The sequence below is a fragment of the Solanum stenotomum genome, chromosome 5 (genome assembly GCF_019186545.1).
Source record: "Solanum stenotomum isolate F172 chromosome 5, ASM1918654v1, whole genome shotgun sequence".
In the NCBI taxonomy this organism is placed as follows: domain Eukaryota; kingdom Viridiplantae; phylum Streptophyta; class Magnoliopsida; order Solanales; family Solanaceae; genus Solanum; species Solanum stenotomum.
In genome coordinates, this window is record NC_064286.1 from 48,605,175 (window position 1) to 48,628,560 (window position 23,386).

At 30.8% G+C, this 23,386-nt stretch overlaps 4 protein-coding genes across 4 annotated transcripts; 2 read left to right on the forward strand and 2 right to left on the reverse strand.

Annotated features, from left to right (window-relative positions):
* Positions 1-4,159: 4,159 nt before the first annotated feature.
* On the forward strand, positions 4,160-6,061 carry LOC125864344 (tubulin beta-2 chain-like). The gene is made up of 3 exons (XM_049544304.1): positions 4,160-4,591; positions 4,695-4,964; positions 5,162-6,061. The coding sequence occupies exons 1-3, from the start codon at positions 4,198-4,200 to the stop codon at positions 5,845-5,847; spliced, it is 1,350 nt and encodes a 449-aa protein (XP_049400261.1). The 5' UTR covers positions 4,160-4,197; the 3' UTR covers positions 5,848-6,061.
* Positions 6,062-8,377: 2,316 nt separating this feature from the next.
* LOC125864341 (uncharacterized) lies at positions 8,378-11,945 on the forward strand. The gene is made up of 7 exons (XM_049544302.1): positions 8,378-8,566; positions 8,794-9,037; positions 10,404-10,595; positions 10,681-11,359; positions 11,464-11,570; positions 11,664-11,723; positions 11,828-11,945. The coding sequence occupies exons 1-7, from the start codon at positions 8,378-8,380 to the stop codon at positions 11,875-11,877; spliced, it is 1,521 nt and encodes a 506-aa protein (XP_049400259.1). The 3' UTR covers positions 11,878-11,945.
* Positions 11,946-11,991: 46 nt separating this feature from the next.
* LOC125864345 (fructose-1,6-bisphosphatase, chloroplastic-like) lies at positions 11,992-13,904 on the reverse strand. The gene is made up of 4 exons (XM_049544305.1): positions 13,382-13,904; positions 13,066-13,290; positions 12,405-12,911; positions 11,992-12,196 (listed from the first exon to the last, which is right to left on the reverse strand). The coding sequence occupies exons 1-4, from the start codon at positions 13,805-13,807 to the stop codon at positions 12,125-12,127; spliced, it is 1,230 nt and encodes a 409-aa protein (XP_049400262.1). The 5' UTR covers positions 13,808-13,904; the 3' UTR covers positions 11,992-12,124.
* Positions 13,905-14,665: 761 nt separating this feature from the next.
* On the reverse strand, positions 14,666-16,776 carry LOC125864346 (fructose-1,6-bisphosphatase, chloroplastic-like). Its single transcript, XM_049544306.1, has 4 exons — positions 16,348-16,776; positions 15,704-15,928; positions 14,981-15,487; positions 14,666-14,896 (listed from the first exon to the last, which is right to left on the reverse strand). Exons 1-4 carry the CDS (start codon positions 16,759-16,761, stop codon positions 14,825-14,827), a joined length of 1,218 nt encoding a protein of 405 aa, XP_049400263.1. The 5' UTR covers positions 16,762-16,776; the 3' UTR covers positions 14,666-14,824.
* Between the last annotated feature and the right edge of the window lie 6,610 nt (positions 16,777-23,386).

Here is a 23,386-nt window from a genome sequence, read left to right on the forward strand (position 1 = left end):
ATATTTACTTTGATATCATTTTTAAATATTTCTTATACTTTTCATAGTTTTTATCTTTTAATATATTATTTCAAGTTTGAAACTTAGAATTATGAATGGTTCAATAAAGATTATAGTCTACATATATTAGTAATTATAATAAAGCTTAAATCAAAATCAAATTAATACTAATGCAAAAAGAAAATCAATTTAACACTAAGAATGACAATAATATTGAATATTTGTTCTTTAGTTTTACATTGGTTTAGACAATTAAAATACATAATCTAATTTTAATTTTCTTTAATATTTAGTCATGTAACTAATACTTATTAAATTTATTTTAACATGATTTAGTACTTTTAAGTTATGATCATTTTCATTATGAATTGTTAATTTGCAATATTTATTTTACTCGATTTCATTATTTTTTTTGTTGGATATTTTAGTGTCATTTATCATATCATATTTTGTGTTATTTTCTTAAGAAATACCTTAGATAGTTGTATTTTGGTAGGACTAAAGAAATATTTGAAGTACAAGTAAATTATATGTTTGTATGAATACTTTACCGAAAAAATCCAAAAATCAAAAAAACCCAAAAAAACCCGAGGTTGAAAAACCCGAGTTTTATTGGTTTGGTTTGGTTTATAAATTTAAAAATCTGACACTAATAGTTTGGTTTGATATTTGAAAAACTCGAACCAATCCAACCATGTACCCCTAGTGTATATACAAACATATGAAAGAATTAGACCAAAAAATACATACCATTTATCAAATATTTAGAAGATTGAAAATGATAATTAGTCATACATATTTTTCTTGCACTAATTGCACTTGATGATTGTAGTAGCTTCATAAAAATTTCATGTGATGCCTTAATACCATTGTTGAAAAATAATAGTACCACAAACATCAATACAGAAGTATAGAGAATACTTTCTTAAAAAAAAAACTCTGTTTTTTTCAAAGATTTTTTTTAATCTAATTTAGATTTAAAAAAATTAATGAAGAAGTTGAAAAGATATAAAAAGTATTTATAGAGAAAAAAAATAATGATTAAACAATAAAAAATATTGAAAATAAATAGTCAACGTTGTTATAACCTATCCACAACAATGGGAGGGAATATTTTTTAAAATATTATTTTAACTAGTAAGAATTAATTAACTAGATGTAAAAATAATAAATCAGTTATAATAAGTATGAAAAAAACAATGTTGACCTTTGAAATTTCTATATTTTTTATTGTCTTATTTTTATTTTTTTTCTCGCAAAATACTTTTTACACTCTTTCAACTTCTTCATTAATTTCTTTTATCTAAATTAGATAAAAAAAATATTTGTAAAAAATAGAGTTTTTAGAGAAATATTTTATCTATACTTTTTTATTAATATTTTTTGAGATATTGCTTTTCACAATGAATTTAATGCTTCACATGAATTTTTTAGAAAGTTACAATCATTCTTCACTCTCTTTATATCAAATTGAACAGTTAGTATTATTTTTTTTATCATTATATTTCTATTACCATTTAATGCTTCAAATATAAAGTGTTTATCTGCCTATAGTAATATATGGAGTATTATTATTTATAAATGTATGAATTAATTATAATTAATAAATCTTGGATTTATATCTAAGAGACTTTATTTATTATTAATATAAAGTTTGAATTGTTTAAGTCAAAGTTCTAATATATTTATGCTAAAGAATAGATGGTTTTTAAAAAAAATATAAACTTATATGATTTCTTACAGATCATTTTAATATCATTTTAAGTGAGATTAAAATTATTTAATTTTTTGGGGCCTTAACATTTTAGAGAAATAATATAAATATTTAACTTGCTTTATATTTGAGCCATCTTGATGCTAAAATATAATTTGAGAAAATTTATAACAATATTTTATGTATAGATATTATTAATATATAATAACAGTAATATTATATACCCAAAATATAATTGTGGCGAAATAAAAATCATATATTCTTAACTATTTATAATTTAAAACACGACAACAATGAAAGGCGTTTAGGAAATTTTGTGATTTTAACGGACAAGAATTGATAAATAGATGCTTAATTTTGGGATTTTATCACTCTATTGATTATTTATTGTATTAAGAATATGTTAAAAGTATATTTTCATGCATATTATGCTGATCTATTTTTATTATCAAAACCAAATGTAAAAAAAAAAAGATCAATGGTAATAATTGTTAAATAATTGAGTGATTTTTATCCCTTGTCTCGAATTCAAGAGTTGTTCATAAGATGTCTTTTTTTTTCTTTCGTACAATTTACGGATAATTTATATTATTGGCCAATTATTTTTTTGAAAAAAATCATAAATTCTATTGAAAAAATGTTATATCACGATTAAATTTTTTTTTTGCAGGTTAATCAAATGTCAGAGAACTATCTAATATTCATTTGTAAGATTAAAAAATATATGAGCAAAAATTAGATTAGATTGAAATCCAATATTATCTGAAAGAATAATTTGCAAGGGTTATATTTTCCCTCGTAAAAATTGAACTAAGTCTAAATAGTGATTTAATTTATTTTTTTTCACGATTATAGATTTAGGCACATAATTAGCATAAATGACTATTATAGATTTATGTTAAATATTTAGAACATTTGTCACGATTATAGATTTAGGCACATAATTAGCACAATGAAGTACTTTGCAAAAATGGCACGCTTTAATCCATTTTTTGCCATATTTCAAAAAATTCATACACCCTATGTCCCTAATTACTTGTTCACTTTTGAATTGGCACACCTATTAAGAAAATAATTAATGATATAGTGAGTTTACCATTTTACCCCTATTAATTATGAAGTGGATGAAAAGTTCTACATTTTTCAAAATAATTAGTCATTTAATTGGGGGTATAATAGATAAAAAAAATTATTCTTTCTTGATTAATCAAAATGGATAAGTAATTATGAACAATTATAAAAGAAAAAGTAGACAAATAATTAGGGATAGAGGGAGTATGATTTAAGAGAACTGCTTGAAAAGAAAAACTCTCATTGTTGATGTTTTACCTTTTTGATGTTGTTTTAACACGTATTGATTATTGAACACTTACCCATTGAATTGCATTGTATTGGGAGTTTAAATATAACATTTATTTTGATTCATACTTAATTTTTATTTTATCGTATCATTTAAATTTATATTTAGGTAATGACGATTAATCTAATATAATTTCATAGTTACTTTAATATTTTATTCTATTTTGTCTTCACTTATTATTTAATAATTTTGTTTTTCTTTATGCCAAATATTTTCATAGTAGTTCTATTTTGTACCCAACTTTTCTACTAGGTTTGTCATTCAAATTGTGGATATGTGTCATTATGTAACGACATAGAACGATATGATCTATCCAAATATTGTATTCATTAAAATAATATAATACAATACGCTACAATATAATAATCTATTATACGAGTATATATTAGTCGAAGTTGAACAAATTATGGTTATCGATTACCATATCGTAGAATACCGAAATCGAACTTCAATATATCGAACCATACCGAATTAAATTGGTATGGTAATGGTATAATATTTTAAAAATCGTATACCAAAATTATGATATCAAAAATTTCTAATACTGTACCGTACCATACTCTGCCCACCCTTATTCCTATGTTACACTTGTATAATTCTTTTTATATTAGTTATTAGTTTTTCAATTTTATGAGCGTTTGTGAAGTTACATTATTATTTTGTCGTGTCAAATTATCGTAGAAGTCATATATTTATTTTATAAATATTTCTTATTAGTTAAATCGAAACATCAATAAAAATATCTTATTAATAGTTTTAACATATTTAAAATCGAAAATGGACACCTTACCAAGCTCCTCACTTTGTGGCAAGAGAAAAAAAATCAATGTAAGTCTGAAGTCCTGATCCAGCTGGTCCCCTTAATTTTCAAATTTCAAAATATCTTCCTAAAATGATAAAAAAAATATAAAATGATCTGTGCCGTAAATTCACTATCCGTTACAGCTCATCCGTCCCTTTCTTACAAACCCTAAAACGCTTTTCAATCTCACTATAAAACACCCCACCCCCTCTCCTCCTTTGTCCCTGCATTTATTTCTCTTCTCATTTGTGTTTCAATTTTGTTAGATCTACACATTTTCTCTTTCATTTCTGCATATTTTCTCCAGATTTCAGTTTCAAAATGCGTGAAATCCTTCATATTCAAGGTGGACAATGCGGTAACCAAATTGGTGCCAAGTTCTGGGAAGTTGTTTGTGCCGAACACGGCATTGATTCTACCGGACGATACGCTGGTGATTCTGATCTCCAGCTTGAGAGAATTAATGTCTATTACAATGAGGCTACCTGTGGAAGGTTTGTTCCTAGGGCTGTTCTTATGGATCTGGAGCCTGGTACCATGGACAGTATCAGATCTGGTCCTTATGGACAGATCTTCCGTCCTGATAACTTTGTTTTTGGACAATCTGGTGCTGGTAACAATTGGGCTAAGGGGCATTACACCGAAGGTGCTGAATTGATTGATGCCGTTCTCGATGTTGTTCGTAAGGAAGCTGAGAACTGTGACTGCCTTCAAGGTTTGTGTTGAGGCATTTTTTTGAGCATTTTGTTTTCATGTGTTGTTGTAGATCTGTGCAATTTGATGTATTTGTTGACGTTTTCTCTGTTTGTTTTTCCCAGGATTTCAAGTGTGCCATTCATTGGGTGGAGGAACAGGGTCTGGTATGGGAACGCTTTTGATCTCAAAGATCAGAGAAGAATACCCAGACAGAATGATGCTTACCTTCTCCGTTTTCCCTTCACCTAAGGTTTCTGATACCGTTGTTGAGCCTTATAATGCTACCTTGTCCGTGCATCAATTGGTTGAAAATGCTGATGAGTGCATGGTTCTCGACAACGAGGCTCTATATGACATATGCTTCAGAACCCTAAAGCTTACCACCCCAAGCTGTAAGTCATTTCAGCATCTCGATTGTGCTTTTCTTTGCGTCATCTATTACCTGACTATGTTCGATATTTATTGTTAGTTTTTGAATTTAACTCCTTGAAGTTGTGAATTATCTGATATGTTTGATTGTTGAAACTTATTGTGGAGCATGTTCCATCATAATATTCACTGTTTTAATCTCCCTTTTTGAATGGAACAGTTGGAGATCTAAATCATTTGATATCAGCTACAATGTCTGGTGTCACCTGTTGCTTGCGTTTCCCTGGACAGTTGAACTCTGATCTTAGGAAGTTAGCCGTGAATCTGATTCCATTCCCTAGGCTTCACTTTTTCATGGTTGGTTTTGCACCATTGACTTCACGTGGTTCTCAGCAATACCGGGCTTTGACAGTGCCAGAGCTCACACAGCAAATGTGGGATGCCAAGAACATGATGTGCGCAGCTGACCCACGTCATGGAAGATACTTGACTGCCTCTGCTATGTTCAGGGGTAAAATGAGCACGAAAGAAGTGGATGAGCAGATGCTCAATGTGCAAAACAAGAACTCTTCCTACTTTGTTGAGTGGATTCCAAACAATGTCAAGTCAACTGTTTGTGATATCCCACCAACCGGGCTTAAAATGGCATCTACCTTCATTGGGAACTCAACATCCATTCAAGAGATGTTTAGGCGTGTGAGCGAGCAGTTCACAGCTATGTTCAGGAGAAAAGCTTTCTTGCATTGGTACACTGGGGAAGGAATGGACGAGATGGAGTTCACTGAGGCAGAAAGTAACATGAATGATCTGGTTTCTGAATATCAGCAGTACCAGGATGCCACTGCTGACGAGGAGGGAGAATATTACGAGGAGGATGAAGACGAAGAGGATGTGAATGAGAATTAATTTGGCTGAAAGCAAACCACAACTTCCTGTTGATGGTCTTTCGGCTATGGCAATGTAATGTGTCTTGATAGCTAGTGCTATCCTGTAATTTTTCAAAGACAATCTGCAGTGTTGTAATAGTAGTACTTTAATTCTGGTGGTTGTGTTCTATCTTGGTTTTATGACACTATTAAGTTTCTATTGCTATTTACATAGCTGTCTATATCTTGTTCTATTTCATGGTTAGTAGTTAGTACCTTGATTTGTTGGTGTTTACAAGACTACGATTTGCAGGTCCAAGTTGGTTGTGGCTCACTGGTTGAAACTTGAATGAGCCAGCAAGCTGGTTGAATCAATTAAGTTGAGAATGAAATTGCACTTGCAGTTTTGTGAAATTTATGAAGCAGTTTTCCATAGATGTTTTATTGGCTTGTTCCCTGGAGTTAATCTACGGAAACCTGTTTATTTGGTTCAACCATTATCCTTAGAATTGGATCTATGTGCATTTTGTAGTTTATATTCGATAAAGTTTCAATTGTGGATCTGTTTTATTATCATCACTTTACCTCAATTGGATCTGTCTTACTATTTGAATCTGTTAGCAATTCTTACCTCATAATCAACTGAGGTTTTAAATTTGCAAGGCTTATTATCTAGCTGAATTTATCATGTGAAGTAGTCTATTTACGATTATTAATGAGAATTACTTATTAGAGAGATCAGATTATGAATGACTACTCTGCTAAATACATTTATCATCATAACCAAAAGAGACATGGACAAAGTTATTAGTACATCTGCAAAGGGGGGTTATATGGTTGGGAGTAAGTTATTTCGGGATTAACTATTCGAGGATATATGAGATAACTTATCCCATTACTAAGGTATAAATGGTGATAAATAATCTCATGAATATCTAATACCTCCAATCAAACGTAAGGTATTATTATACCTTATATCCTACACCAAACGACTCCTAATTGACATTAAAATAATGACATTGTAGGACGTATTGTTCAGTGACATAGTGAAGCCAAGTTTGGATTTTGGACATTGCAAAGCCTAGCATTTACTCAACCAATTTTAAAGCCACGCTTGCTTGTTGACCTGAAGGATGATATACTTTGTTAGCACTTAGTTCAATTCTACCTAATCTGATGTACTATTATTTTATTGTCGGATTTTCTCATGAAAATAGGTGTCAAACATTTCAATATAAAAGTGTATGAAATAGACGTAGCTAGCTAGCGTTTGGTTATATATTTTGAGTTTTTGAAGTTAATAGTTTTCAAAATTTAATATTGTGTTTGAATATGCATTATACTTGAAAAAAAGTTGAAGTTTTATGAGTGGAAGTGAAATTTCACCCAAAATGTAGTCAGGGCTAACTTTTGGAAGTTTTTTAAAAAATCAAATTTAATGAATATATATATATATAATTTATTTTTTAGAAAAATAAATCTATGGAAAAACTGGAGCTAGTCAAAGGTGAATTGAAGAGGATTTACACCTTGGAGCATTTTTATGGTTCAAAATAAATGATATTTTCAGTTTAAAGATGTATTAATTATTATTTTTTCATCAGAATTACTCTCTTTAATGAGGCTTTCAACTACTCCCTCTATTCTTAATTACTTGTCCAATTTTTCTATTTTACTTGTCAATTTTGACAAATCAAGTAAGGACAAATTTTTTTTTAATTATATTCTCAATTAATCAATTTTGAAAAAGGTAAAACTTCTTGAAAATCTCATTTAATTCATCAACTTCACATTTAATAGGAATAAAATGGTAAATTTACTATGTCAATAATTGTTTTCTTAATAAGTGTGTTAATTTAAAAGTAGACAAATAATTAATGACAGATGAAAAGGGAGTATCTAGTTTTAAAAAAAGGTTGGGGAAGTAACAAAGAGGTAATATTGACAAATTAATTCTTTAGTTAGTGTCATTTAATTAATTTTCTTTAAAGATCTGCAATACTCCAAAAATTCATTTATGTTGGATTAGAGGAAGTATTTGGATAGTCAAAGAATATTTTCTTTCATCATTATTTTTTAAATATTTTGAATTATTAACGATTATTTCCTTCATTTAAAAAAAGAATAAATTATTTTTTTTAGTCTATTTAAAAAAGAATGACTTTTTTTCTTTTCTGACAACACTTTAATTTTTAATTCTCTATATAACATGTTTAATGCCACAATATTAGAAAACATTTTGTTACAATTGACATTTTTTTTAATTTAGGACCACAAAATTAAAAAATAAAACTAAAGGAATACTACTTTTTTTTTTTTTTTTTGTAGTTTCTAAATATAAATATATATTTATATTCTTATGTTGTTTTACCGCTTTTTCATTTTTTTTAAAGAACTTTTTTACCTTTTTGTTTTGTTTTGAGATAGTCCCGCGCTTATTATAAAGTCCTTCACATTCTCCTGCCCTTTCCCTCCTTATTCATAACTCCAACAAATCACTGCAATTTCCCCCCAAAAATTCTCCCCTCATTTTTCTTCCTTCTTCTCCGATTTCTGCTTAATTCTCACAGATGCAGAAATCGAAAATGGGGAAGCAAACCAAACCAAAAAAACCTGAAAACATAGGCAAAGGAAAAGTAACTCCTGTCCAAGTTGCTTTCATCGTCGATCGTTACCTCTCCGATAACCATTTCACCGAAACCCGCTCCACTTTCCGCTCTGAAGCTTCAATTCTCCTATCCAAATTACCCGTCAATGAGGTAATAAATTCACATACATTGGTAGATCCTATCAAAGCGTATCCAAAATTTAAGTTTTATGTATTTTCATTGCTTTGAAACTATATGGATTTAGATCTACTATTGAGTTTGGAACCTATAGTGTTTAAGTCTGGGTTTGCGACTGTTTTATGTATTAATAAATTATATTAAGAGCTTGATTTTTTTTGTAATTGTTTTTGGTTTTATGTTTTGTGATATTTGAACAGGCGCCTAGGAGTTTATTGAGTTTAGGAGCAATGTTGGATGAGTACATATGTTTGAAAGAGCAAAAAGTGTTTTTAGAGCAAGAGAAATTGCAGGTTCAGAATTTGTTAAGAGGGATGCAAGAAGTTATGAATGGTTATAATGCCAGTGCAAATCTGCTGCTGTCTGCCCCAGTGCCTGCTTCTTCAATGCACAATTCAGGCCCTTTGCTCCAACAAGCTATTGGGTCTTCACCAATTTCAGCAGGTTTCAATTCTGGTCTTTTTATTGCTATTTTAGCTATCCTCACCAAAAAGTTATATATAGTTGTCTATGTGTTTGCTATACTTTTTCATTAGTGTTATATGGGATCTTTACAACATCAACAACATATCTAGTGTAATTTCATAGACCATAACTGAAGTCTGGGGAGGTAAAGCATAAGCAAATCTTAGTCGTCATGGAGATAGAGATGCTGTTTCCAAAAGACCCTTGGTTCAAATGAATCAAATAAAAATAATTATGAATGAGGAAATATGAAATGAAGAAAACATGACAACTAATATGAAAACCAACATAAAACATACAAAAAAAGAAAACATTAACAACATCATATGGTAATAGATATCAAAAAACAAGAAACTACATGAATAAGCCTAATACTAGGGAAAAGGAAATTGCCAAATTTGTTCATGGGGTTTGCTCAGTAGTTGAGAGCCAGTAGCTCCAAGATTTTGCCTATAATGATGGTATCCAACAAAATAAATTCTAAATTTTTTTGGGTTGTTGAGTACTCATTTGTTGAGCTGCAAGGTCCCAGACAGGAAGTACTATTATTTCTCTTCATACTTCGGCATTTGTTGAAGGTTGGTTTTCAGCATAAATACACTTGGGAAACAGTTAGGTCCCAGATTCCCAACTTATATAAATCCTTTAAACCTTAAGATATGTCACCTTGAGTCACAAATTCCCAATTTTGACATCGCTGGAGTTACAAGATATGGAGACATCCTTGTATTTATAAATCCTTAAGACCTTAACATAGTCTCTGTATTAACTTGAAGGGCGATGTTGTAGGCGCACACATCATGATGTTTCCTATTGGCTTTGCATTAAGCTTGTACCAGTAGTTTTTTAGTTATGACTGATGAACTTAAGTTGGATTTTCTTCTTCTTTTGACTCTTTCAATCAACTAACATTTAATTTCAACACAAACAACCTATCTAACCTCTCAAAACTTTGTTTTTCTATACACGGATGTGATAGTCAAATTAGGCAATTGCAATAAGCAGTAAAATATTTGCTTGATGTCTTACTAAATTTGGCTCCTCAATAAAGTCCATTGTGCTTATATTATATTGTTGCGGATTGGACATATATTCACAGATAGAGTTGCAGGACTTGGAAGGAAAAAAATAGGGATGTAGCATCACCATTAACAAGATAGGATTGAGTTTGTGTCATTCCCATGATACAATAATGATCCATTGTTTTTTACCTGAAAGATCTACTATTCCATGTTCAAAATGCCTATACTATTCCTTAAATGCAAGTATCAGAAGACAATCCATTCTTAGACCACTTATTTTGGACAATTTCTGTAGTGACATTAATCATTATCAAATTTATCAGGTTATTATTCTGCATACACTAGTCCAGTTCTTATGTCAGCATCAACACCTTCCAACACTGCTGCTGATACGATGAAACTTACTACTCCAGTTTCCATCCCGACAGCTTCAAAAAGAAAAGGGTCCAAGGATGTTTCCATAACTGCCAAAAAATCTCGTACACGGTCACCCACCAATCAGTTGCTACTTAAAGGTAAATTTTATTGATGTTAGACTTTGTGAATCTCATATTTTAATCTTACGGTGATCACTGAGTAGTCAGTACCCTTTTCTTGCAGGTGCTAGTGCAATGCCACAAGATGATAAGCATAACAACAATTTGAAGAGCTCAGCAATTCAGCCATCAGATCCCATTGATGAACCCAAAAGGTCACCAGTCCAAGGATCTAACAATGCCAAGTGTTTGTCAGACCACCCCATTCAGTCCCCTCTAACTAATTATTCTGACCCCAAGACACCTCCAATAGAATCTTCATCCCAAACTGACAAATCTATATCCCCGCTTGGAATTTGTTCAACAGCAACTTCCATCAAAGAAGCTACTCCCTCTCATCTAATGTCGACTAACCACATGATAATCTCTTCAGAAACAATTCAAGTGACCCCCACCAAACAAATAGCATACTATTCCATAGAAAGAAATCACTGTGTTTCGACTTCCTCACCAGTTAAAGCAAACTTGACTAGGTCTGTGAGGAGAGATCAAGTAAAAGGTAGGTTAGATTTTGATGCCTCAGACATTCCAAGTTGTTCAGAGGCACCACAAGTTCCTGACAGGGTTTCAACATCTGATTCTGAGAAGGAAGGAGATACTTTTGACTTGGATTTATCTAATTTGGATCTTCTGGGTGAGAATTTTAATCTTTCTGAGCTGCTGCATCATTTCGACATTGATGTACAAGGGGTTGATCATTCTTGCCAGGACAAACTGGACTTTTCTCCAGAGTCCTTTTCAGGGTATACTTTCTTGTTTCTCTGTCCATGAAGAAAGATTTCTTGTTACATCCATAATGCCAGCTTATCTACAGAAGCTAAGTTTCCATCTAATGTTTAATGCACAGGTCACCATATGAGTCTGGAAATGTCAACATTGATGGAAACCAAATAACATCACAGATTTCATCGACAGTTACCAAAGTCTTTTCAGAGAAAGATACAAGTTTACTAGGTAAAAGGGAATTCTTGACTGTACAATTGAATGTAAACTTCTTTCATGTGAAAGTGATCTAAATATATTTCAATTTTATCATTGATTCTTCAGGTTCAGATACTGTGAAAACTGTGAAATCGGTTACCAAACGTATCCAACTTTTAAGTCCTGGTAAGTGGTAGTTGCTTCACTTTCAGCTTTACTTTTTGTTTTGTACAAAGAGCTAATAGAGGCCATAAGACTAATCGATTCTGTATCATTTTACATCTTCGCAGTTAAGAGTAACAGAAGCTCGAGACATTACAACTTGTGTGCAAGAAATTGACTAAATTCTTCAACAGATCAATATGGAGGCTGACATGCTAGAATTCATCACAGCTGACCTTATTTATGAAATCCAATAGAATTACCTTTTCAAGTTCTAAATTTCAAATATTCATTCATTTGTAAAATATAAGATGGATTTTGAGTAAGATAGAAGCCTCTTAGGTACATTTCGTCGTTTGGTAAACTAAAATGTTTATGGTACATAACTTGCATCACATCAGATGATACATCAAATGAGATAGTTTTCAGGCAAGGTACTTTTCCAGCTTCTCAATTTCTTCTGGGCTTCCAATAAAAATAGGCGTTCGCTGATGTATCTGCATCAAAGAAAAGTAATTAAGGTCCTATGGGCTTACGAAAAACTGAAAAAGACACTAATATGATGTTTGAGCTGTTGTTCCACATTACGTTGCTCATTTTTTAATCATTATATCACACCACCTACACCTTAAATTCAATCTTCAACTAAATACTGTTAAAGAATCTTAATTTATGTTTTCCCTGAATGTAAATTTTCAAATTTACCTGCTCAGGCATGATTTCCAGTATCCTTTGGTTGCCATCTGTTGATTTGCCACCAGCTTGTTCTACGATATAGCTCATGGGTGCACACTCGTACAATAGCCTCAAGTTCCCATTTTTGCTGTTCTTGTTCTTAGGATTTCCATAAATCCCGCCATACAACAACATTCTATGGATTTCACCCACGAGACAACCAATGTAACGGCCTGAATATGGCTTGCCATTAGGACCTGGTTGCTTTAAGTGGTCAAGATAACTCTGCAATTTCTCATCCCAGAGATCATAGTTTCCCTCATTAAAGGAATAGATCCTTCCAGCCTTTGGTATTTTGATATCTTCATGTGTCAAAACAAATTCTCCATATGCAGGGTCTAAAGTAAATGCATATACTCCGTTTCCTACCGAGAGTGTGTAGACCACTGAACTTGAATAAAGACAATATCCTGCTGCTACTAAATTGCTCCCTGGCTGACAAACACTGACTATACACTTCTCCCTGGCTTGATCAATCTGAAAATCCAAAATAAAATAAATTATTGCTTTTCAATTTCATTTTATGCAACATTGTACTGAAATGAGTATAAACGGAGTGACATGGACAATGATGATTCATATAGCCGACCCCAACTTGTACTTAAGTTTCATGTTAGAATTGCGAGATTACCGTGGAATCATCATCCATATCTACAAGGCATTGCTGATCTGGACCATAAATTCCAAAAATTGATCCAGTGGTCAAGGCAATATCAATGTTAGCAGATCCATCAATGGGGTCAAACACTACAATATAATTTCCAGAATAAGTTTCTTCAACTGCCACTGGTACATCTTCTTCCTCTGATGCTATAATCCCTGTCCTCCCACTTGATCTTAGACAATTGCAGAACAACTACAACACTCAAAGATTACATTTTTACTGATCAGTGCACTAAACTTCACAATAATCTAAGTGTTAGAAGGTTAAAAAAAAAGTAACAAACCTCATTAGATATAACATCAAGTTTCTTCTGATCTTCACCTTGGATATTAACAGTGCCTTGAGTTCCAGTAATGTTAACAATACTAGACCTTTGTAAAAGCGATGCGATTTGCTTGCAGGCTAGTGATATGCTTGAAAGAACTATGGCTAATTCTGCATCTATGTTGCCTGCTTGTTCTTGCTGCAACAACCATGTTGTCAAGTTTACCATTTCATATCTGTTTTTCGGTTTCTTGATCTGTGCTGGAGCTGTTTTTGCTCCTTCCAAGCTCGCTGCTTCGCAGCGAATTCTTGAATTAGGACTGAAACTGCCATGGATGAGATGTTGTGATCTCTTGATATTGGTGGGGAAGAGATGGAAATTAGGAGAGAGATGAGAAACGGAAGAAGAGCTTGAGCATTTGGTTCCAAGAAGAGCTTCAGCCATTGTTTTCTCTCTATCTCTGAATTGACAACTAGTGTTGCCTGCTTATCTTTTTCCCCTTTGACAATTGTGTGAACATAATTTTGTCACAACAATATCTAAAGGTCCAAAATACTAAAGAGCAACTTGCTTGAAGATCAAAAGATATGTGGCTGAAAATTCAAGGGATCAAAATGGGGTGTCCCTACAAACCTAACAGAAAGATGATTTCACTTTTAATGCAAAGAAAAGATGCAGTCTTTGGACTTAAAAGAGAAACTTGGGAAAATCAGAAGTTCTTTAGAGGAAAGGATAATTGTCAATGCCAACAAAGTCATATTTTTGCTCAAAATCTATTTAACTTGCCAAGCTTTTGATTATGGTACTGTGAATTCATGTCCTCAAGCTCATTCAGTAGGTTATTTGAAAGACAAAAAGATCCATAATTTCAATGCTAAAAGAGTCTCTCACATTGGATATATAAAAGGGTAGTTCAGTGCACGAAACATCTTGTATTTATGCAGGGTTTGAGGAAGGGCCGCACCCCTAGGGGTGATGTAAGCAGCTTATCTTGATGCAAGTATAAGCGATTGATTTCACGTCTCGAACCCATGACCTATATGTCACATGAAGACAAGACCTTTTTGGGCTTCTAAAAAACTAAGCTAGTTTAAAAAAATTAAGACAAAAACAAATAAGATGGTTATAAACTATCTCAACCTATTCTATTTGTGTTCTGTCTCAACTAAACTCCTCACCAACACTATTCCAATTCAGTCCATTGAGCCTCGAGCTCGAGGCGACTAAAGCTACTCGATGCTTGCAAAATTTTAAAAATATATGGCGTATAAGTACCATTCCAACTGTATAGTGAATTGAATCACTGCAAAGCTTTTCAAGACTCTATAATCATCCAAGGCTTTGTTTACAGCTCTTCATTTCAAGTAATATACAAATTTACAGCTCTTCATGTGTTTTGTTTGCTTACAAAACTAAAGTAGTTAAAAAAGTAATGAATATCCCCTTCAGTTCACATCTGTATTAAGATAAGTACTTTTCCAATTTTTCAACTTCTTCTATGCTTCCAATGTACAACGGAACGCGTTGATGTATCTGCAAAGAGAGAAACGGTAGTAAAAAAATTAACTAACATACTTAGCTTGTTGACAGAAGATGTAGCAGTCAGTTTGTACTCACCTCAACTGGTTGCATATCAAGAATTCTTTGTTGGCCATCCGATCCTTTGCCACCGGCTTGTTCCACAATAAAGCTCATTGGGGCACACTCATACAAAAGCCTCAACTTCCCGTTCCTGCTCTTCTTGTTTCTCGGGTAGCCATAAATGCCACCATATAAAAGAGTCCTATGAAAATCACCAACCAAACTGCCAATGTATCTGGCTGAGTAAGGCGTACCACTAGGACCGGGGTCCTTCAAATGATCGATGTACTTCTTCAACCTGTCACCCCATAGCTGGTAGTTTCCTTCATTGAACGCGTAGATCTTTCCAGCCTTTGGTATTTGAATGTTTTCTTGAGTCAGAATGAATTCTCCAAACATTGGATCCAAGGTGAAAGAAAAAACACCATTTCCCAACGTGAGCACGAAGATCACTGAGCTCGAGTACATGCAGTACCCTGCTGCAAGAAGATTGTTCCCTGGTTGGCACACATTCACTATGCACCTCTGCTCCACAGTGTCAAGCTGCAATTTTGAACATGTGTATTCGATATGGTTAACTATTCAGACGGAAAATTAGGCACCAGAGAGCCAATCAATCTGATACAGTTCATAACTAGATAGACAAAAATGATTATAGCAAGTATCTAGCATATATAACAAGCATGACAATAAAAGATCCTACTTCTCCTGAATCTCGATAAGAGAGGATATATAGTCTATAGGTACTCCAGTACATACCGTGGTAGAATCTTCAAGATCAAGGAGGCAATCATCAGTTGGAGTGTATATACCAAAGATAGTGCCAGTAGATACAGCAGCATCAATATTTGATGATCCATCAAGAGGATCAAAAACCACGATATAGTTCCCATAGTAACTCTCCTCTACTGCCACTGGTACATCCTCTTCCTCCGATGCTATAATCCCTGTCCGACCACTCGCTCTCAGACAATTAGAGAATACCTGGCCAAGCCATAAACATCAACCTTCATTAACATCTAGCTCAATATGCCATACTACTAATACTCTAAACGTTTATCTTGAATCTTCCTATGTTAACATCTTACAGCAAGAACCTCCAACTACTGAAGCAACAAATAAATATAATCAAAATCACACTTGTAGAACAGCATAAGATGATCTTATTGATTTGGAGTTAGTGAAAGTCCTAGTTAGATGTACTAACTACAAGAATGATCTTCCTCCGAGTTTTGGTGGGATAGTTGGAAACTCTGTACTCTTAACTAAAGATCTCGGGTTCAAACCTTGAAATTCAAGAACCTTTAAGTAGGAAGCACTTTACCCTTTATTGTGCAATTCAGTAAGTATCCAGATTAGTCAAGCCAGTAAATTTCAAATACTAAACGGTTAAACTAACAAACCTCGTTAGAGACAACATCAAGCTTCTTTTGGTCCTCTCCATGAGCATTAAAAGTACCATGAACTCCAGTAAGTTTGGAAATTCCAGCTCTTTGAACCAGAGAAGCAATCTGCTTACAAGCCATCGAAATACTCGAAAGAACAATAGTAAGTTCAGCATCAATAATCCCATCTTGTTCTTGTTTCAACAGCCAGCTAGTTAAGGTCTGCAGCTTATACACACTCTGTCTCTTAGTCTTTTTAGCCTCTCCTGCACTACTTTTTTCCAAAACCATGCACTTCACATGAACTCCCCTGTGTTCACATTTTCTCTTTACTATGCTGTTTTTTGTGCACAAAAATGAAGTCTTTTTGTGTTGGAAAAAGGACAAGTGGGAGAAGCTAAGGCTTGAAGTTGTTGCTGTTGATACTGCCATTGGTAACTTTGTTTACTTTTTTTGAATTATGACTTAGTGAGTTGTGATCTCAAAGTTGCAACTAATAACATATAACACTATTATAGTTTTCGAATGTCTAAAATTTTGATTCTAAGAGATGGAGTTAATCTAATCCTATTTAGTTTTAAAGATATCTTTCAAAAATCTAAAAGTGTCACCTTATAAGTGTTCTAAGAGCAACTAATCTTAATTTCAATTACCCGGATTGTACAAATAGTTCTATTATTGTAACTCTTTCTTTTCATGTTATATGACTGGACAAGAAGTTATGATCTTAATCATGACACGATATTTTTGTGGTTATAAGAATTTGTTATTGAGATTAAAATGAGAAGTTTTAAATTAACACTTGTCTAAATATAAAAATATTATCAATTTTTTTTTTTTTTTTAAAAAAAATGTGGGGATGAAAGTATTAGGCTAGTAAAGTTAAGAGGGTCCTACTTATCCATCTTTTTGGAACTTCCCCTTTCATTCGTGGTTAAGCTTTTGAAGTTACCCACGATGAGTCACACACATTCGACGTGATCGTAAGGATAATGATTTTAGGATAAAATTTGTTATTAACTTATTTAGATATTAGATAATTTTGAAATTATTTTAGTTTATCACTTGTATTAATATGATGAAATTACTATTTTATAAGTAATATAAAATAATTTAGTGAAATATTTTTGTTTATCCCATCATGCGTACCAAATGATCCTAGCTTTATCGACTTATTCTCTAGCCATGTAAACTTAGAGAATATTCCAATTGTTCCACGTTGATTTTGCAAGTGCTTCCAACAAGCTGTTCATAATATTCTAGATAGCTTTCTGTCTATTTTTTTTCTTCGTATGATCGACTTTTATGGATTAGGAGTGTGTAAAAATTGAATCGATCAATAAATTGAATAAAAAATAGTGTTATTGGTTTATTATTATTGGGTTATTGAATTAACTGATTTTTAATGGTTTTATTAAAAAATTTATCAGGTTATTAGTTATTTAATTTTATATTATTAGGTAAATTGATAATCCATTAAGACCGTAGTAATTTACTATTTTACTCCTTTATAAATATTAAATATTAAATATTAATATCATTACCTTACTCTTTAATGGTTACTATACCTTTGCCCTTTAGTCTTCAATTCGCATTATATATATATTTATTGTCCTAGTTTTATTTTATTTGTGTTGCACTAGTATAGTTCTTTTTATATTAGTCATTATTATTTCTATTTTATGAGCATTATGTAAAGTTATATTATTGTCATGTCGTCAAATTATTGGAGAAGTCATATATTTATTTTCTGAGTATTTTCTTATTTGTTAAACCGAAAATTGAACCGTTAAGGTCCAATATCCGTTAAATCAATAAAGAATATCTTATTGATTTGATTATTGATTTAACATATTTAAAAACTGAAAATCAATAATACATAAAATTGAATTGAACTGACCAATGCACACCTTTATGAGCTTCCTTTTGAAGATAAATGATACTTCGTTGCAATTTGTTTGTTAAGTTTGAGTTGCCATGAAACTTAAGAAAGTAAAAGATTTTTTTTGAAGTTAATGATCTTAAACTAAAATTATATAGAATGTACATTTCCTATTTCATATTACGCGATCTCTGAATAAATTTAGAGGCGGAGCCAATATTAGAAGTTTGGGGGTTCTAAATTTCCTTCTCCTTCTTTATCATTGAGTTGTCAATCAGTTTTGTTAGGAGTTCACAAGTTATTACTTAAATTTCTAGTACAAATATAGGGTCTACGAAAAAGCTACTGGGTTCGTCCGAACCCACGAACCCTCACCTAGCTTTGCCCTGTCTCTGATGACCTACCACACCCCTTAAGAGAACTTTAATATAAATGTATTTTACTTAACTTAAAACCTTATTAAAGATATTGTTAAACTCTGAATTAGTCTACAACTATTTTATGTAGTTATTTAATACTCCCTCGGTCCCATAATAACTGATTACATTCTATTTTATACAGTATTTAAGAAACCATAAATAAAATGATCAATTTGGCTAATTTATCCTTTATCTATATTGATGGCTATTAAGATAATTTATGATGACAATACAAGTACTCCAAAGTGGGTGAAAGCAAGAGTACAAATTAAAGGAGTAATTAAATATTTAATGAACTCTTTGGAAAGATAAATTCTAGGAACTTTAATTTGTTTAAGCTTCCAAAAAGAAATTATGGGAACATTAAGCATGATGATGATATTAATTAAAGGGGTAAAATATAATTTTGTTTGATTAATTTTGTCTTGATTTAGTAAGTGATCAAATAATTTGGGACATGTATTTTTAGAAAGGTGGTCAGTTAATATGGGACAGGGGGAGTACTACTAATTGGTAGTATGAGAAAAGTAATACTCCCTCTGTCCAACAATAGTTGTCCACTATTGACTTGACATACTCTTTAAGAAAACAATAAATAATAGGGGTAATATTACTCCCTCCATTTCATATTAATTAAATTGTTGAGACATTTTTCATTTTTCAAATTAACTTAATTGTTCAATTTTCAAGACTACTTTTAGAATGTTTTTCCAACTTTACCCTTCATTAGTTGGTGTTAGAATTAGTTATTAATTAATGTTTAGTTATTTTAATGATAATTTTGATAATAATTAAGAAGGGTAAAGATGAAAAGTCAAGCCTAATTTATGTGTTAATCTTCTTTTTTCAAAGGTTGTGAAACACCTCAACAATTTAATTAATATGAAATGGAGGGAGTACTATCTTATCTTTTGACTTTATTAAATTTAATATTTTGAGAAATATATTAGATGATATTCGAGAAAAGTCCCAAAATAGTCCCTCATCTTTGGGTTAAGACTCAAAGTCATCCTTGAGTTTTCACATGAAGCATTAATAGTCCCTCATTTTTGCAATATTGGTGCACTTTTAGTCCTCCTCCTAAATTATGCCTATTTTTTAACATTGTTTTTATTCATAATTTATGTATGGAATGTTCAATTGTCATTTTATATATTTAGTAGAAATAATAACTCTGTGTGAGAGAATGTGAGAAGAAAAACACCTTATTTTGTTTAGTTGAAATCGTATTGCAAGTAAAGTCGAGAGGTTCATCACGACGATTTCACGTGCAATAGTACAATTTTTTCTTTTCTTGCAACGTCATATATCAAGATGTTCTTAGTTTAGCTGCAATAATATTTCTACTGAACAGAACAATGTGTTATTCTTCTCACCTTCTCTCACATAGAGTTATTATTTCTACTAAAATATATAAAAAAGACGATTGAACATTCCTTACATAAAATTGTGGATAAAATTAATGTTAAAAAATAGGCAAAAGTTTAGGGGAGGACCAAAAGTGCACCAATATTGTAAAAATGAGGGACTATTGGTGCTCCATGTGAAAACTCAAGGATGACTTTGAGTCTTAACCCAAAGATGAGGAACCATTTTGGGCCTTTTCTCGATGATACTCCCTCCCGTTCTTTTTTATATGCCACATTTTTAGATTTCACTTGCATTAAGAAACTAAGTAAGTTTACAATTCTACTTGTATTTAAAATTTTATTGAAGTCAACTTTTCAATAAATGATAAATAATTTAATCTTTTATTTTTAATTTGTTTGTTGAAATTTCTTTTTCAAAATCATATTTTATAGAGTACTGCAATGGTGAGAGTAATTAATCAATGTATGAAATAATTACAAATTTACAATGAATATTAATTACTTATTAGTTTGCCTAGGTTGGTCAAATATTTATTTTCAAGACTAATTAACTATCAAGAGTATAATAGGAAGAATATTGTAATTTATATATTGATTTTATGAAATGACAAGTATTATGAACCAACAATTTATAGCAAGGATGACATATAAAAAGGAATGGAGGGAGTAACTAGTATTTAATAGCAAGGGTAAAATAAACATAAAAAGTAAATTATCTATTGATTTTCTAAATTGGACAACTATTTTTAATATAGCGGACAACTATTATTGGATGTAGGGAGTAATAATAAAATTCTCTTGACTTGCTAAAATAGACAAATTAAAGAAAATAAAACATCAATTTTTTATATATGAGCCAAGTAATGAAACAGAGAAAGTATCATAATGTCTTTAATCTCATAGTTTTAAATATCACGTGAAAAATTAAAATAAAAAATATGTAAATGAAATGTTTAAAATATATTGACAAAAAAATAAAAATAAATCAACTTGTTAACCAAGAATAAGACAGTAATCCAATAAGACATTTATATACATGGAATTGACTTGACTCAGTAAGAAGTGTCGTCAGGGTAATAAATATCCTTAAAGGTCGTTACGAAGATAATTAAGGTAGGAGTAATGTTAAATGGTCATAAAATTTGATCAGAAATTTAAAAAAGTGTATAATATTTTTTTATTTTAAAATAAATTAATTTTTTTTCGATTTTTCAATTAAAATGTATTAAAGTTAAAAAGGTAAAAATGTTCAAAAAAAGTAAAATAACATATATAAAATATCATTTTGATCAAATTCTGGTTAAATTTTCTGGCAAAAAGAATTTTTCCTTAAGGTATTATAGTTTCGAGATAAAATGTAAAATTATTTTATTCTGTATATGATAAAAAATTTATTTCATGCTTTTTAAAAGCAGTGCGAATCACGCGCGTAGTTATATCAATAAAAAATATTTTTTAAGCACAAATTTAATCGATACTACAAGATATTAATAAATCCATGCTGTGAAATATAATATCTAAATAAAATATCGGGCCAATTTTAAATGTCTGTTTAGTATTAAGTTTAAAAAAATAAAATACTTAGGTTAGAGGTGCTTCTTGGAGTTTTTTAATTTTTAAAATGAGTTCTCAATTCGAGATTATTAATCTGAAGCTTGCTTATACCACAATGTTGGTATTATTTTCATACCACAGGGGAATAATTACACATTTTCTTTTGTGAAAGTTTCTCTATCAAAGTTTTTTGAGAAAGTCAAGATTAAAATGTATTCAAGTTTCTAGTTTAAACAAAAGTCACCTCAATATTATATCCTGCATATCTCATTTTCAATTTACTAAACTAAACTCAATAAATAAAATATACATATATCCACACATAAGCTTATAATTATTTAATCCACATATTATAAACTCAGTAAACTTATTTACTAATCAAACGTACATTCTATTCATTTTTTTTGTCCTAATAAGTAAAGTACAAGTTGCTGCTGCCATATTTTTCCACGCAACAGAAGCTGACCTTTGAAATTTTCTATAACATGTACTCTCTTCGTCTACTTTTAATTGTCATGTTGTGTTTTTCAAAAGTTAATTTGATTAATTTTTAAATTTAAATTAAACTACATTAATTTGATATTTTAAACTAAAAATTTAAATATTCAAAAATTATACGAAAAGTACTATAAATTACTATTTTTTGCATATCAATATGATGAAAAAATACATCGTAAAATGTTAGTTGAAGTTCTTATCGTTTGACTCTAAAAAAAGAAACAATGACAACTAAAAGAGGACGGAAGGAGTATTGTATAAGGAATAATAATCACATGATAAAATATAGAATATTTTTTTTTCCGTGTTTGATCGGAGATATTAGATAGTCCTTAGATTATTTATCATATCATTTTTGCTATAGTAATGAGATAAGTTATACCATATATATGGTAAAATTCGGATAACTTATCTCAAAATTAATTATTCTGAAATAATTTATCCTCAACTAAACGACACCACAGAGTTTAACGTTAATGAAGCTATTAAAGACAACAATCCTTTAAAATTACGCGGTCAAAACATAATTTATTGTTTTCTATTGTGGTTTTGCATATAAATTTATAGTGTTTGAACCTAAAAGAATGGGTTCAGTCAAACTCCAAGTAAGTAACTCTCTCAGTTTTATTTTACTTTATTTATAGTCTGTCTTGACTTCACACTCCTTCTCAAGAAAATATTTATTAATTAGGGATTTATTTTACAAAAAAATTAGCCTTATTGATAATGCTTTAAAAAAATTAATTTGACTATTATGAATCGTTTGATAGTCAAAGTAAAGAAGCAACATATTTATATTAAAATTATGTATATAAACGCTATACAATATTTGTAGCTAATTAGAATCCTGTATAACAAATACATGTATAAGTTATGAGAGAATTGAAGTAGTATTATCTTATGCCGAGTAGAAAAAGATATAACTAATACTTGTATAATTCTAACCAACTATCAAACACTTATGTAGTTATTTAATGATAAGGATAAATATAAAAAGAAAATAATAAACTTCTCTTAGGGTGTGTTTGGTATGAAGGAAAATGTTTTCCTAGAAAAATATTTTTGAGAAAATATCTTTTATTTTTACTAGAGAGTAGAAAATAATTATTGAGTAGAAAATATTTTCCGAAAAATATTTTTGAGAAAATATCTTTTATTTTTACTAGAGAGTAGAAAATAATTATTGAAATTGATTTTTTTTTTTAAAAAACAAACTTAAATTTTTTTTGGAGGGGGGTAGGGGGTCGCAGGTAGGCATGGTGTGGGGTGAAAAAAGAAAAAAATGAAATTGAAAATATTTTTTAAAAGCAAACTTTAAATTATTATTTTTTTTT